Source organism: Fundulus heteroclitus, unplaced genomic scaffold, assembly GCF_011125445.2.
Source record: "Fundulus heteroclitus isolate FHET01 unplaced genomic scaffold, MU-UCD_Fhet_4.1 scaffold_46, whole genome shotgun sequence".
Lineage (NCBI taxonomy): Eukaryota > Metazoa > Chordata > Actinopteri > Cyprinodontiformes > Fundulidae > Fundulus > Fundulus heteroclitus.
Window position 1 is genome coordinate 2,100,438 of NW_023396879.1, and position 16,145 is coordinate 2,116,582.

Consider the following 16,145-nt stretch of genomic DNA (forward strand, 5'->3'; position numbering starts at 1 on the left):
AGATTTTTAACTTTATTACCAGAGGCCAAGTTAATGCCATCCAGATTAAGGGATTGATTAAGAACTTTATTTTTTGAAGACTCTGGCCCAAAGATTACAACTTCTGTCTTGTCAGAATTTAAATGCAGGAAATTTAAAGTCATCCAGCTTTTGATGTCATCAAGACATGACTGCAGTCGAAGTAACTGATTGGATTCATCAGGATTTATGGATAAATATAGCTGAGTGTCATCAGCATAACAGTGGAAATTAATCCCATGCTGTCTGATAATTTTGCCAATCGGAAGAATATATATAGTAAAGAGAATTGGTCCAAGGACTGAACCCTGTGGTACTCCACAAGTGACCCTAGAGTTTGAGGAAGATTTATTATTAACATGAACAAACTGGAATCTGTCCGACAGATAAGATTTAAACCAGCCTAATGCTTTTCCCTTAATCCCTACAGTATGCTCAAGTCTTTGTAGGAGAATATTGTGATCAACTGTATCAAATGCAGCACTGAGATCTAACAGGACAAGTATAGACACAAGTCCATTATCTGAGGCCATGAGAATATCATTAGTGACCTTCACCAGAGCTGTTTCAGTTCTATGATGAGCTCTGAAGCCTGACTGAAACTCCTCAAGTAGGTCATTACTTTGTAAATGTTCACATAGTTGATTAGCAACTACTTTCTCAAGAATTTTAGATAAGAAAAGAAGATTAGATATAGGTCTGTAATTTTCTAACTCATCTTGATCAAGAGATGGTTTCTTAAGTAAAGGTTTAATAACAGCTACTTTAAAAGCCTGTGGTACATATCCATTTACCAAGGATAGATTAATCATGTCTAAAATAGGACCACTGATCAGAGGGAATACCTCCTTAAACAACTTGGTTGGGATTGGGTCTAACATACAGGTAGAAGGTTTAGATGAAGCTAAAATTTTAGATAGCTCAGAAAGCTCTACTGCTTTTAAACAGTTCAGACACTGCGCAGGTTCTAAGGATTCCTCCAATGCTGCCTCACTTACTGAGGATGAGGTAATCATGTTTGGGAGGATGCCAATTATTTTATTTTTAATGGAATCAATTTTATTTATGAAGAATCCCATAAAATCATTACTGCTAAGAGCTAAGGGAATGGATGGATCAACAGAGCTGTGGCTCTGAGTAAGTTTGGCAACTGTACTGAAGAGAAATCTAGGATTATTCTTATTCTCCTCAATTAATGATGAAAAATATGCTGCTCTAGCTCTGCGAAGGGTCTTGTTATACAACAATAGACTGTTCTTCCAGATTAGGTAGGATTCCTCTTGGTGTGTAGAGCGCCATTTTCTCTCCAATTTCCTAACATTGTGCTTCAAGGAACGCAGCTCTGAATTAAACCAAGGAGCCAGCTTCCTGTGAATAATCACCTTCTTTTTCAAGGGAGCTACATTGTCTAATGCAGAACGCAATGACGAAGTCATACCGTTTACAAAGACATCTATTTGTGAATTGGAAGAAACAACAATGCTGCCATCTACAGGGCATTTCTGCAATACGGAGGATATTAAAAAGGGGACAGACTCTTTAAGTTTTGATACAGCATTATCCGATAAAGATCTACTATAATGGAACCCTCTTTTGGGGGTGGAGAACTCAGTTAGATTAAACTCAAATGTTATTAAAAAATGATCAGATAGGACAGGGTTGTGAGGAAATACTGTTAATTCTTCACAATCAATGCCATATGTCAGAACAAGGTCTAAAGTATGGAGCCGAGAGTGCGTCGGTTCATGCACATTTTGAGCAAAACCAATTGAATCTAGGATAGTTTTAAAGGCTACACTAAGGTTATCACATTCTGTGTCAACATGGATGTTAAAATCACCCACTATAATAGCCTTATCAGTATTTAACACCAAATCAGATAAGAAATCTGACAACTCATCCAAAAACTGAGTGTAAGGGCCTGGTGGACGATACAAAACAACAAACAGAAGAGGTTTTATTACTTTGCAGTTTGGATGAGGGAAACTGAGTGTTAAATGTTCAAAAGAACTGTAGTTATTAATTGGCCTGGGACTAATTAATAAATCAGACTGAAAGATAGTTGCCACTCCTCCTCCTCTTCCCACAGATCTGGGAATGTGGAAATTTGAATAACTGGAGGGGGTTGACTCATTTATACTAACGTAGTCCTCTTGTAGCCAGGTTTCTGTGAGACAAAACAAATCAATCTGTTTATCAGAAATCAATTCGTTAACTAACAAAGTCTTTGGAGGGAGAGACCTTATATTTAATAGACCACATTTAATTGTTTTATTTTTAGGTTCAAGGTGAACCGTATTGATTTTTATTAGGTTTTTATGATTTGTTCCTTTTAGATAAGTTTTTGATATGTTAAGTTTTGGCCGTGGGAAAGACACCGTCTCAATAGGATAATGGGTGGGTAACAGTACAGAAGCTGCAGAGAGGTGTGTTAAACTATGGCTCTGCTTCCTGGTCTGGACCCTGGATTGTCAGCATTTAGGAGAACTAATAAATCCGGCCAGATTCCTAGAAAGAAGAGCTGCACCATCCAAAGTAGGATGGATGCCGTCTCTCCGGATCAGACCAGGTTTTCCCCAGAAAGTTCTCCAGTTATCAATGTAGCCCACGTCGTTTTCAGGACACCACCTAGACAACCAGCGGTTGAATTATGACATGCGGCTAAACATGTCATCACTGGTCAAATCAGGCAGGGGACCAGAGAAAATTACGGAGTCCGACATAGTTTTAGCAAACTCACACACCGAAGCAACACCAACTTTAGTGACCTCCGATCGGCGTGATCGGGTGTCATTACCGCCAGCGTGAATAACAATCTTATTGTATTTACGCTTATCCTTAGCCAGCAGTTTCAGGTAAGATTCTATGTCGCCCGTTCTGGCCCCTGGCAGGCATTTAACTATGGTCCCTGGTGTCTCTAGTGCCACGTTTCTGACTATTGAGCTCCCAATAATCAGGGTCGGCTTCTCAGCGGGTGTGTCGCTGAGTGGGGAAAATTTATTTGAAACGCAGACGGGTTGGTGGTGAACTGGGGGCTAAAATCTAGAGCTATGCTTCCTACGAACTGTCACCCAGCCGGCCTGCTTACCCGGCTGCTCGGGTGCTTCTGGAGGACCACTAAGTGAACTAACGCTAGGTCTATGTGGCTCCGCGCTAGCAGAGGGGCGGCTATCAGCTGGTCTTTCCATAGCACGGAGCCGGGACTCTAATTCTGACACCCTCGCCTCCAAAGCTACAAAAACACTACATTTATTACAAGTACCATTATCACTAAAGGAGGCAGAGGAATAGCTAAACATCTGACACAGAGAGCAGGAGATAAGGGGAGACTTAGTCAGAGACGGAGAAGCTGAAGTAATAGTAGGAGAGGAAGCCATTGTGGAGCTAAAGCTAGGCTAGGCTAAAGCTAGGCTAGCGCCCTTCTACCACGCCAAGAGAGCAAACCGTGAAACACGAGGAGTTCCCAAGCGTGATGTGCAGCAACAGAAAATGTTTTAAAAGTGCTTATGTGTTAGAAACAGATGTTACAGCAAAGAGATTAAAGATAAAAGCGAGAGAATCTGGAGCGACAAACCGTTGCTCACGCAGTGAAAACAGGAAGTGATACAATACGCCTTACCGCAAACAGGAAGTGACGTCAGTCAGCTGCAGGGACAGAGGGGCAAACCACATCTTTTATGTGTTTTATATTGTATTGTACTTGTTGCTTGTAACATATTTTGTGTTTAAAAATCCTCTCTATATTTATTCAGCACTTTGGTCAGCAGTGCTGTTGTTAAAGTGTTTATGAATAAAGTTGGCTTGGATGATATATGAACAGAGATTTTTGTCATTTTGGAGAAATAAATTCCTGAAAATGAGTCAAACGCATATACTGTATAAAAATTATGAGGAACATCTACTTGGTATATTTTCCAAAAGTCTACAATCAAATCATGAAATATGTATTCTAGTTATAGTATAAGTGAGCCTTTAACATAATATGAAGAGTGATTGTTGTCACATATTAGTATTTTGGAGAAATAAAGTCCTGAAAACTAATCAAGAGCACATCCCACATTGGCATTATGATGAAGCTTGACTTGGTGTTTCTCCAAACATCTACAGTAAAATTATGAAATGTTTATTCTATTTGTAGTATAAATGTGTGAAAGTAATATATTTGTCATAAATATTCCTTGCAAGTTAGATATTTAATTTGATATTTTAATATTAACATCCCACTTTCATCAACAGTTAGAAATCTTGGTGTAAAAATGGACTCCCAATTCACTTTTGAAGCCCATAATAATCACCTATGCAAGACCTCTTTCTATCACCTCTGAAATATTTCCAAACTTCGTCCCATTCTCTCCCTCCCAGACGCAGAAAAGCTGGTTCATGCCTTTGTCTCCTCCAGACTGGATTGTTGCAACGCACTTCTCATTGGGATCCCTAGAAAAAGTCTGCAGAGGCTTCAGTAGATTCAAAACTCTGCAGCTAGGATCCTGATGAGAGTGCGGAAACATGAGCACATTACCCCCATCCTCCATTCACTACACTGGCTTCCCATCTTCACCAGGATTGAGTACAAGGTTTCCCTCCTCACACATCAATGCATCCATGGACATGCCCCTGCCTACCTCAAAGAACTTCTCAACCCACAGTGGAATAAAACTTGCCACGCGCCGATCATCGGGATATTGTGATCGGATTAAGTTCAATCAAAATTCAATTTTTGCAAATAAGAAGTTTGGTTTACATCGATTGTTAATCCGAGCAGCTTCCATCTAAACACACCAACGTCATTTGGATCGGGTCAAACCTGTGTGCCTCTCGTCTGGCATCCCATAATGCAGCGAGACCAACAGCAGGAGATGCTGAGCCTGTAGCTTCATAAGCGAGCGCAGCAGCATCTCTTCTGCTCTTAGAACCTGGTGCAGGTCCAATCTGGGCTCCCAGAAGATGCAGAACCAACACACTTCTGCATTTTATTTCAGCACAAAGGGAAGTAGAACGTCTTCTGTGTTCTTTTAGGGAAATTTGGCAACTTTGCCCATGTCACAGTGATATGCAAACGCACATTATGATCAGATTAATGGATTTTGTGGCAATATAAACAATGCATAAGGATTATTATTTCTTTCTTAATCCAGTAAAGGAGTTTTGCACATGTAAACATAGCTATTGATAGCATGAAATTAGCACTACACAATATACACAATATTCACATAAAATAATTACAAAACTAAATAAAATTATTAAATACAATTAAAAATAACTATGACTAAAATTAGGCGCTATTGACCTGTTTCAAGTCCAAATAATAAAGAAATGTTCCAAAATGATCCAAGTTTAACTTTTAATCAAAGCAGTTCTTGGGTCTGTCGGGGGTTAAAGGGCTTTGGGCCAGTTTGAGTCACAATAAAAAGGTAAATAAGAAGAAAATGGCAGAATGAAAGAATTTAATTCGTCCAGGATACGGGCACGAAGAGGCGTGCCGTATCAGCAGAACCAGAACCGTTACTGTGGTGCGTGTCCATCCTCCGTGGACACCAACATTACACCTCCTCACCTGTGTGGGTTCTCATGTGATGAATCAAGTGATTCCCCACGATGAAACCTTTCCCACACGTGGAACAGGTAAAAGGCTTCTCACAGCTGTGGGTTCCCATGTGACGAGTCAAATGACCTTTAAAGCTGAAACTTTTTCCACAGCTCTGACAGGAGAACGGCCTCTCACCTGTGTGGGTTCTCATGTGATGGCTCAAAGGGCTTTTTAATTTGAAACTTTTTCCACAGGTTTCGCATGAAGATGGCTTGTCGGTGTGGGTTCTCATGTGGTATTTTAAGTTACTCTGATGGTTAAAAGCTTTTCCACAGGTCTGGCAGGAGAACGGCTTCTCACCTGTGTGGGTTCTCACATGACGGGTCAGATCGTTCTTCAGGCTGAAGCTCTTCCCACAGGTCTGACATGGGAAGGGCTTCTCACCTGTGTGGGTTCTCATGTGATACGTCAGATTGCACTTCAGATTGAAACTTTTCCCACAAGTCTGACATGAGAAAAGCATCCCAGTGTGAGTTCTCATGTGGGATCTCAGGTTACTTTGCAGATTAAAATCTTTTCCACAGGTCTCACAGGAGAACGGCTTCTCACCTGTGTGGGTTCTCATGTGTCGAGTCACATGACTCTTCAGGCTGAAGCTCTTCCCACAGGTCTGACATGAGAAGGGCTTCTCTCCTGCGTGAAACCTCATGTGAACGCTCATGTAGCTACGGCTGAAACTTTTACCGCAGATCAAGCATGAAGACAAATTTTCATCTTTCAGATGTTTCTGTGACGTTCTGTCTCTGGGATCTCCTGTTCTTGTTCTCTCATTCAGGTTCATCTCTTCAGCTCCACTTGATCCAGAGTCATCTTCAGTGGTTCCTTCCTGGTGTGGGTTCTGGGAGATATGCTGGTCTGTGATTGGTTCTGGTTCTCCGTGGTCCAATTTAAAACCATGATTGACCTTGAGGGTATCTGACAGTTCTTCCTGACTGATGGAGACTACATCACACTCCTCCTTTATCTGCAGAGGTTCTGGTTTATCCAGTTGTTCCTCCAGTTCAAATTTAATCTGCATGGGTTCTGATTCCTCCTCTTCATCTTTCATTTGCACATGTTCTGGTTCTGCCCGTTCAATCTTTATGGGCAGAGAATCAGGTTCCTCAAGAACAAATTTAATCTGAAGAGGTTCTGGTTGTTCGACCTCAAATTTTATCTGCAGAGGTTCTGGTTCTTTCTTAATCTGCAGAGGTTCTGCTTGCTCCACCTCAAGTTTTATCTGTGGAGATTCTTCTTCCATCATCTTCAGATGTTTTGCTTCTGTTTGGTCCAAAGTGGATTTACTCTCCTGGTTCCAGAGCTCCGGGTCGGTCAGAACCTCGTCTTTTCCTTCAAACGTAATGCTGGGGAGAAAACAGACCATAAAAAACATAAATGTCATCATCAAGACAGAAGAAGAGCATTGCGGAGCTACCGCCGTGTCGCCGTAGTGTGCGTTGAGCTAATAACAGCTAGCGTGTTAGCTATTTAGACCGGGAGCTTTTCTAAAATAAACAAATGACACATAGCCTGCCGTGGGGCAGAGTCAACCCCGCCAGGTTCATAATACTAAAATTTCTAAGTTGTTTAACTTTTTATTTATTTTATATCCTGGATCAGTTCTAGAGGCTTTTATTTTCATTAACAATAAATAGTAATGGAGTATTTAAATAGTCGTTTATCTTATATTTGGCTTTGCTGGATGTGTTTTAACACCTGTTGTTTTCTATTAGCGGATTGGTTCAGAAAAGATTCCTACTTTATAGAGTCAACTACTGTTGGGATCGTTTAGAGTTGATCTCCATAAAAATCTAATAAAAATCAATACAGCTCACATAACACATAATATAAAACACTTAAATGTGGTCTATTAAATATAAGGTCTCTCCCTCCAAAGACTTTGTTAGTTAATGAATTGATTTCTGACAAACGGATTGATTTGTTTTGTCTCACAGAAACCTGGCTACAAGAAGACTACGTTAGTATAAATGAGTCAACTCCCTCCAATTATTCAAACTTCCACATTCCCAGATCTGTGGGAAGAGGAGGGGGAGTGGCAACCATCTTTCAGTCTGATTTATTAATTAGTCCCAGGCCAATTAATAACTACAGTTCTTTTGAACATTTAACCCTCAGTTTCCCTCATCCAAACTGCAAAGCAATAAAACCTCTTCTGTTTGTTGTTTTGTATCGTCCACCAGGCCCTTACACTCAGTTTTTGGATCACCTGTCAGACTTTTATCTGATTTGGTGTTAAATACTGATAAGGTTATTATAGTGGGTGATTTTAACATTCATGTTGACACAGAATGTGATAACCTTAGTGCAGCCTTTAAAACTATCCTAGATTCAATTGGTTTTGCTCAAAATGTTCATAAACCGACACATTCTTGGCTTCATACTTTAGACCTTGTGCTGACATATGGCATTGATTGTGAAGAATTATCAGTATTTCCTCACAACCCTGTCCTATCTGACCATTATTTAAAACACTCCACCTTCAAAAGAAGGGATGTTTTGACTTTTGAAGGTTCTACTGATCGTTGCGGAAACATGAAATGAAGATGACTGCATCTTTATTCTTCATTTTATGAAGGTTTGCTGTACCGAGAGAACTTTCCACTTCAACGACAGTTCTAGGCTGTAATTTGGTTCTGGTACCAAATTTCTACAGGAACATTTGTCTGATACATTCATGCCATTGCACAGTATTCTCCATTCTCGTGTAAATTGACAGCTACTGATCTTTTTGTCCTGAGCATCAAATAACTTGGACATTTCAACCTTTGCTAAGGACTAGTGGCCACTTTCAGCTCATCAGGAGGTGTTTTCAGGCGCCTTCAGCTGAACATCGTGTCCTGATGCATCTGTGTGAGAATCTGTGTGAAATGAGCCACCGTCTCACCTGAACCTCATTATGGTGACATAATGGGGATGCGAACAAATAATCGACCTATTTCCAGCCACCGCTACGTTTCCTTAAAGCTACAAAGCCACCTTATACGCCTATAGCAAAAAAAACTAAATCCAGTTGGTTAGGATTGTGCGCTGTGTTGTACTTCTGCTATTAGAAATAAACACTAAAGGCTTTATTTACGAACAAACTGAGCAAAAACAAAGCATAAAACGGCAAAATCACAACCAATACGCCTGCAGGATGTGAGAATCTTTCATAAAAACATTTTATGCAACCAGAGGGAGGTGCTGACGTAGAAATAAAAAATGTCACATAATGTGGCTATGCACCTTTAATCAATCTGCATAACGTGGCTATGCACCTTTAATCCGCCTGCATAACGTGGCTATGCACCTTTAATCCGCCTGCATAACGTGGCTATGCACCTTTAATCCGCCTGCATAACGTGGCTATGCACCTTTAATCGGTCTGTTCTGTAGGAGAACTCGTTCACTTTTTGCGGCGAATCAGAACCAGGTCATTAGAAGCTTTCCGTCTGATCCGGCCTGCATCGCAGCAAACAGAACCTCCAGCCGGGTTTGTTTGGACTGGTCTGAACAAGCAACGGCGCTGGGGAACGCAGCGGATCTGATCAGAACCAGCTGCTGGAATCCTGGACTTAAGCCCAGTTTCTATGAGCAGAAAGGGATTTGGACCCGCAACTCCTGCCTAAAGGCTTAAAATTCTACCGTTTAGGGTTAGAGGCGTAAACATGGACCCTTCCATGACCCGTGAGTTGGGTTCAGAACCAGAACAAACGGAACATGAAGTAATCGGATCCAGATAGGTTCAGAACCACCTATCCTCCTAACCTGTGGACAGACGCCTGGACATGTGCGGGTTTACCTGGATGGGTCTGAAACCAGGTGTGTACTGGTGCCGGTACCAAAGGTCCACCACAAACTGTGGCCCACCTATCGGGTTGGTACCGGATGGTTCTGATGAGACGCTGGTCCACACTGCAGCATCTTCTGTCGGGCCTCAGCAGAAAAACACTTCCTGCCGGTTCCTCCACCAGAACCTCTGGTACCGAAAGTTTCCCGTCCCTCAGCTGCCATGCAGAACCATGCAGAACATATCTCTGGTGGTTCTGGTCACAATGAAAACCCAAAGTTCTCAGAACATCAGAAGCATTAAAAAGATGTTTTAACCATAACTGTTCGTTTCTCTGCTCTCAGTACCGGGTCGGGACATTTTTCTGAGGTTCTGATGATGTTCTGAGAACTTTGGGTTCTTGTGTTCAGGCAGCAGGACCTGGAACCTTACTGGCTCGGTTCTGCTAGAACCTAAAACCACCAGAACCCGGTTATTGTCTGTGGCGGTTGGCCACAGAGGTTCTGAGCTGCCGACCCAGCTGAGGAGTTGTGGACCACATCAGAACCGCTGGTGTTCCGTACCTGTTGGCGGGGTTCGGACTTCCATCGGTCTGTGGTTCTGACCCATCTCTGGCCGCCGAACCGGAGCCGCCATTGTTCCGGAGGAGACCCGAAGGTTCGCCTCACTCAACCCACGCGGAACCGAAAGGAAGCTAATGCGGCTAAGAGCCTCGCTTCCGTTCCCCGGATCTTAGAACGCGTCGACTTCCGGTTGATGCCATAACACGTCGGCGCGTCCGCCATATTGAAAAGGGAGCTGGCCTCTTAAGGCTCCATCCAAATAACCTTAATTATATTTTTTATTGCAAAACTACAAAATCCAAACCACAGATAGAGCAAATTCTACATGTATATTAACATCAGCTCAGAATAAGCCAGATAATAAAGTCCAATAAACTTTGGAGCCAAGATCATAAAACAGAACACCAAGACAACAGTAAACAGCCTTGAACACTTGAACACTGTGTATCAGATATATAGAGCAGGAATAATCCAACATAACAAAATAATGAAATCCCTACATTTATGGATGAAGAATTTTCCCAACAATATAAGGACGTTTGTTAAATATTCAAGTGATTTGTTTTCATTTTCTAATTTAAATAATATGGCTGTGTCAGAATGTGGGGACAGGATAATGTTCTTAAATTTAAATGAAGAATCGGATCACAGAAGAAAAATAAATGTTTAATATTCTCAACCTCAGACAAAAAACACAACATTCTGTATTTAAATTGAACTTGGATGCCAAAAACTTGTTGCTGGATATATTTTATTGATTATTTTGGAGGGAGTGTATAGGTAATATAATTAGTTCTTATTTTAATATTCTGATCTGTTGTAAAATCTTTTAAAATGTAGGGTATTCTAATCTCTTATTACAATGAATTCCTTCAATCTGTAATGACCGCAGTACTGTGGTAGCGTCCTGGTAAAATACATTTTATTTTATAAAAGATCAATATGAACTAGGTATACATTTCAACAGTTTATTAAACAGTTTTTTTGGGGTAATTGAAGTTTTCCTGGGCACATAAAGGTTCATGATCTAAAAGGTTCCCCTCTGAATCCATGAAATGACCAGATGCCTTTAATGTTCCGCTCCCCCTCAGAGAACGACTTCCTGTTGGCCGACACTCATCTGTTGTTCCAAAGGGAACGTTGTCTGGAGCGAAGTTATCTTTCTAAGTTTTTATTCAGGGACAATAGCTGTGTCTAGTTCACATGAATTTTAGAAGTATCAAGTAGTGGAGTAAATTCTTTGATTTGAAGCATTAATACCTAAAATAAAGCTAGAGTTGTAGACGGTAATACTGATAAATCTCCTTTTCAATGATTTCTGGATCTTTAGATTATGTTCTATGGATCAGGAGACAAGATACTTTGTTCTAGACTGTAAAATATCCAGATTATTTCTCTTTTTCTTTTTTGATATTCTGCTTTTTCCAAATAAAGTTTATTTATCTGATTTTGTAATTGAACTAACAATGTTCTTAAGATGAGCTACAGCATTGGGAAATATCCTGCAGTTTGATGCTTTCATACATTTTTTTCTCTGTAGTTCTTTGCTGAAATAAATGGAGAAATCTGATTTTAAAATTGACATATTGCCATTTCTTTATATAATTTCTATTGTCTCATCCCTTTCAATACTATAAATAATTTCCCTCACCTTTGAACAGCAGTCTGCATTAAATGTTATTGTGTGTTCTTGCAGAGGGTTCTGGTGCTAAGGTTCTGGTGCTAAGGTTCTGGTGCTAAGGTTCTAGTGCTAAGGTTACACTGCTTTATGGATACAGATGAAAACACCATATTATTAGTGGGATACAGAAATTTAAGTTCCGCTATGACATCAGTTATTTTATCCAGTAAACCTTTCTTTAGCATTTCCTTATTGTTCTGTAGACATTTGTAATAAAAACAATCATCCTCTTTTTTTATAAACACATCTAACCAATGTCTACAACATCCCGTCTGCCTTGTGTTAAAATCCTGGACTTAACAGAGCTAAACATGATGTTCTGACGGTAACAGAACCGTCACCCGTCAGGCTGTCCCAGCGGGTTCTCCAACACGGCCGTAGAACCCGCTGAGGCTCGGCCCGCTGGACATGGCCAGGAGGACGCCTGCTGGACGGAGGCTTTAAACGGACCTGTGGAGGAATTAGGAGCACAGACGGATTTTAACCTGACTTTTAACGATGACTTTAAGTCCAAACGTCGCTGCCAGGTCTTCCTCTCTTAGAACCTAAAGCGAGTCCTGACCGGACTGTCTGGGGCAAACGGTGCTGCTCAGCTTTCTTTGACTTGTTCTCGTTCAGCGCTTTGCTGGGCGCCGGCTTTTTTCACCGTTTTAAATTAATGGGTTAACTTGCTGGAGCTCTGCTTTCTTCGGTTCTTCAGCATCGAGGTTTTGGGTTCTTCAGAACCGGCCGTGTGGACGTGATCCGCTCAGTAGGTTCTGCTGCGGGTCAACACTCCCCTGCGTGGGTTCCCCTGTGGTAGTTCAGACTGTTGAGCTGCGTGAAGCTTTTCCCACAGGTTCTGCATGAGTACGGTCTCTGACCCGTGTGGATTCTCATGTGGACCACCAGGCCAGAACTTCTCATGAAGCCTTTGCCACAGGTGTTGCAACAGAACGGTCTCTCTCCTGTGTGAACTCTCCGATGAGCCTTCATCTCATAGTTGTGCTTGTAGGCTTTCCCACAAACATCACATTTCACCGGCTTCTCGGCGCCAACTGGACTCTGCAGAGCGGGACGGTTCTCCACATCACCGTGAACCGTCCAATGCTTGGTTCCGTTCAGACGGTTCTTCGACTCCCCCTCTGGAGCAGATCCTGCATGTTCCTGGCTGCTTCTATCTAGATTTTGATCCTCAGAGTTCTGGGAGAGAAGTCGACCCGTGTTTGGTTCTGGTTCTGTCGTCTCATTTTTACCACAAGCAAGGGTCACTATGAAGATCTCCGCCTCCTGCTTCGGTACCAGCTTCTCTTCATCCTGACCGACACGGAGTTCCTCCTGTTCCTCCTTCATCTGCAGAGGTTCTGGTTCCTCCTGGTCCAAACTGGAGCTCCTGTCTTGGGCCCAGAGAACCTCCTCTGCTTTGTGGTCCAGCTGTGGGAGGTCTGGATGGAGAAGAGAGAAATATTCAGTCTCGTCCTGACAGAACCCTTCAGGTCGGACCTTCTGCTTCAGGTCCACCATCAGCGTTTCTCAGGAACATTCAGCTGTCCACATGCATGTTAGATGTGATGGTGACCTGCTCAGAACCAGAACCAGAAGCAGAACCCTCACCTGTGTGGGTCCTCCTGTGATAGTTCAGACTGCTGAGCTGAGTGAAGGTCTTCCCGCAGGTCTTGCAGGAGTACGGTTTGTGTCCCGTGTGGACTCTCATGTGCACCGACAGACCAGAACTTCTCATGAAGGTCTTACTGCAGATCTTGCAGCAGAACGGACGCTCGCCCGTGTGGGTTCTCCGGTGGATCTTCATTTCGTAGCGATACTTGAAGACCTTCCCACAAACGTCACATTTTACGGACTTCTCAGCTGTCTGAGCGGTACCATCACCCTGACAGCTCTCAGCTCTGGTTCTGGTTCTGTCACAGAACCCGTCTGTAGATGATCCTGCATCATCGGTTCCCTCTAGATCCTGGTTCTCAGCTTCAGGACACAGAGAGACGAGTCGGTACCCGCTTGGTTCTGGTTCGCTCCGGATGTTTTCATCACCAGCCTCTCTCTTCAACACAAGCTGTTCTTCAGCCTCACGGAGTTTCGGTTCTTCTTGAAACAGCTGAGCTTCTGGTTCCTTCTGTTCCTCCCTAACCCTGGGAGGCAGATGTTCTAGACGGGTTCTGGTCCCCTGGTTACAGAGCTGCTGCTCAGACAGAACCGTCTCCTCCTCCTGATCTGGTGGTTCTGGTTGGACAGAAACACAAAGATTGTAGCGTTAGTTCAGTCTTATCGGTGGTTCCAACAGGAACCCAGGCTGGTTCATCTGAGACCAACTGCAGACGTAAGAACCGCTGAAAGACGGAACAGAACGAGCTCCAGAGGTCACGGCACCACCATGGCCGGGTTTCAGGTATTTTAGGTCCGATCCAAGTCAGAACAATGTCTGCAAACCATGCAAAGCCGTCGTCTCACCAAGTCTGGCAATGTGACAAACTCATGTCAGAACCTCCTGGAGTCCAGCAGCGTCTGGCAGCGGAACCACAGCAGAACCACAGCGGAACCACAGCGGAACCACAGCGGTACCAGACAACCATCCAGAGGGGGAAGGTCCGATACCAGAACCCTGCTCACATGCTTGGCCCGTGTTCATCGCCTTATAATTAACCGTTTATTACAACCCAGAGCCTCATCCATGATATTTATAATATAATGTCTTAATTTATAGCTTTATTTAAAACGTAAACTACTAGAGAACTGCAGCACAGAGCCTTCAGCTCACCTCAGACAGTGAAGCTCTTTGCCAGGTGGAGAAGTTCCACCGTTCTAGTAACAGAACTCAGTGGACAGTATAGTGTCATCATCATAGAGCCACAGGAGCGGATCGCTTTGATCACTTTGTTGACAGGTAAACAAGTCAGGAGGAGAGAAAAATATTCATGCCTCCAAAGTTAAAAACATTCAGACATCGTTTAAACATAAAACAATTAATGATTTTCATGTAGATAAATTTATAGTTTACATTCATTGCTTAGGTTTAATAAGGCTAAAGCAAAAAGTAAACTTAGCACAAACTACTTTATGCTGCTAATAATGATGTTAAGATTTGAATTTCTCTAGCAGAAAACCTCCTGAGTCTCTAAAAAACTTTAATTTAAAGTGAGACAAACCTCTACTGACGCGCTTCACAGACTAATCTGTGTTTTTATTGTTGATATAATTTTTTTTAATTCATTTTAAGCTACAGCAGTTGTGATTAAGCTGTGTGCGTTTTATGGTCCAGATCAGATCCTGTCCCGGTTCCCGGACCTACCTGCGGGGTTCTGGTGGGTTCGGGCTCTCCAGGTGAGGTCCAGCAGTCTGCGCTGACGGTCCATCTCCTCCTCGAAGCGGACGATGGTTGTTTCCAGCTGGGAGCAGATTTCCTCCGCAGCAGCAGTTAGTCTCTCTCTGATAAACTCTCTCAGAGGCTCCACGGAACACATTGTTGCTGCGCAGACTCACACTCACACACACACCGACCACACACAAGCTAACCATGCTAACAGCTAAGCTAACGATGCTAACGCTGCTAGCCGCTTTCTTCTTCTTCTTTTTGTGCTTGGCAAACAGCTTTTCGGTGCGCATTACCGCCACCAACTGGTGAGGAGTGTTGATCGGGATTGACCTAATCTAAAATCCTACTACTACTGTTAATACAAAAAAGAAGAAAAAAAAGAAAAAACTAAATCCTCTTTATCAAACTAGTCTTTTTAAGAAATCTCAACAATAAAGAACAACCCTCTGATTTGGTGTCCATGTCTAAAAGGTATTTTAGGTTTCACTTTAATTTACTGTTTTGTAATCTATTTATCAATTCATTCCTCTCAATAACATATTTACTGCAAAATAATATAACGTGCTCCACTGTTTCTTTTCAAAACAAAAATCACACTTTCCTGTAGCATGGTTCCCCATTTTAAATAATGTGCTATTTAACACTGTATGACCAAAGCGTAATTTTGACATTACTCTTTCCTCCTTTCTATTCCTTGATGTTTTTCTAATAAAGCCTACTTCTCTTTGAATATTATAAAATCATCTTCTGGTTCTTTCTTCTTCCCACTGTCTGCTATCTTGCTCTAATCCTTTTCTTAATTACTGATTTTATTTCACCTTTACTAAATGGAATTATTACATCAATTAGACTTATGTTTACTTGCTTGTTTTGCATATTTATCTGTCATCTCATTCCCTTTTATTCCTATATGAGAAGGAATCCATATAAAACAAACCATTAATCCCATTGCTTGAATTCTGAATAATGATTGCTGAATTTCTACTAATAAATCCGGTCTGCTGTCTGAATGATTTTTTAAATGAACATAATGCTGAACTAGAGTCAGAGCAAACTAAACTTCTTAATGATCTAATTTCTTCAATCCATTCTAAGGCCAACATGATGCCAAACATTTCTCCTGTGTAAACTGAAATTTCATCACTGATTCTTTTTCCCAATTTAAAATTAAATTCTGGGACTACAAACAAAACACCATTCCTATTATTTGAATATTTTGAAGC

At 41.9% G+C, this 16,145-nt stretch overlaps 2 protein-coding genes across 3 annotated transcripts; both read right to left on the bottom strand.

Moving 5' to 3' along the window:
• Positions 1–4,203: 4,203 nt before the first annotated feature.
• Positions 4,204–10,096, bottom strand: LOC118560615 (gastrula zinc finger protein XlCGF52.1-like). Of its 2 annotated transcripts, none has more exons than XM_036131937.1 (2): positions 9,938–10,096; positions 4,204–6,948 (listed from the first exon to the last, which is right to left on the bottom strand). In XM_036131937.1, the coding sequence occupies exon 2, from the start codon at positions 6,846–6,848 to the stop codon at positions 5,559–5,561; it is 1,290 nt and encodes a 429-aa protein (XP_035987830.1). In that variant the 5' UTR covers positions 6,849–6,948; positions 9,938–10,096; the 3' UTR covers positions 4,204–5,558. The 2 variants fall into 2 exon arrangements, with proteins under 2 accessions (XP_035987830.1, XP_035987831.1); XM_036131938.1 differs by lacking the exon at positions 9,938–10,096 and adding an exon at positions 9,387–9,574.
• Positions 10,097–10,584: 488 nt separating this feature from the next.
• LOC105933120 (zinc finger protein 420) lies at positions 10,585–15,152 on the bottom strand. Its single transcript, XM_021321811.2, has 3 exons — positions 14,899–15,152; positions 13,212–13,832; positions 10,585–13,042 (listed from the first exon to the last, which is right to left on the bottom strand). The coding sequence occupies exons 1-3, from the start codon at positions 15,068–15,070 to the stop codon at positions 12,387–12,389; spliced, it is 1,449 nt and encodes a 482-aa protein (XP_021177486.2). The 5' UTR covers positions 15,071–15,152; the 3' UTR covers positions 10,585–12,386.
• Positions 15,153–16,145: the final 993 nt, after the last annotated feature.

Bases quoted from the DNA above. Each gene is read 5' to 3' on its own strand.
- LOC118560615 (XM_036131937.1), bottom strand. From the start codon at position 6,848: ATGATGGAAGAAGAATCTCCACAGATAAAACTTGAGGTGGAGCAAGCA.
- LOC105933120 (XM_021321811.2), bottom strand. From the start codon at position 15,070: ATGTGTTCCGTGGAGCCTCTGAGAGAGTTTATCAGAGAGAGACTAACT. The intron at 13,833-14,898 runs GTAGGTCCGGGA...CTGTCCAACCAG, and splicing joins AACCCACCAGAACCCCGCAG to AACCACCAGATCAGGAGGAG. The intron at 13,043-13,211 runs GTGAGGGTTCTG...TTCTCCATCCAG, and splicing joins TCACAGGAGGACCCACACAG to ACCTCCCACAGCTGGACCAC.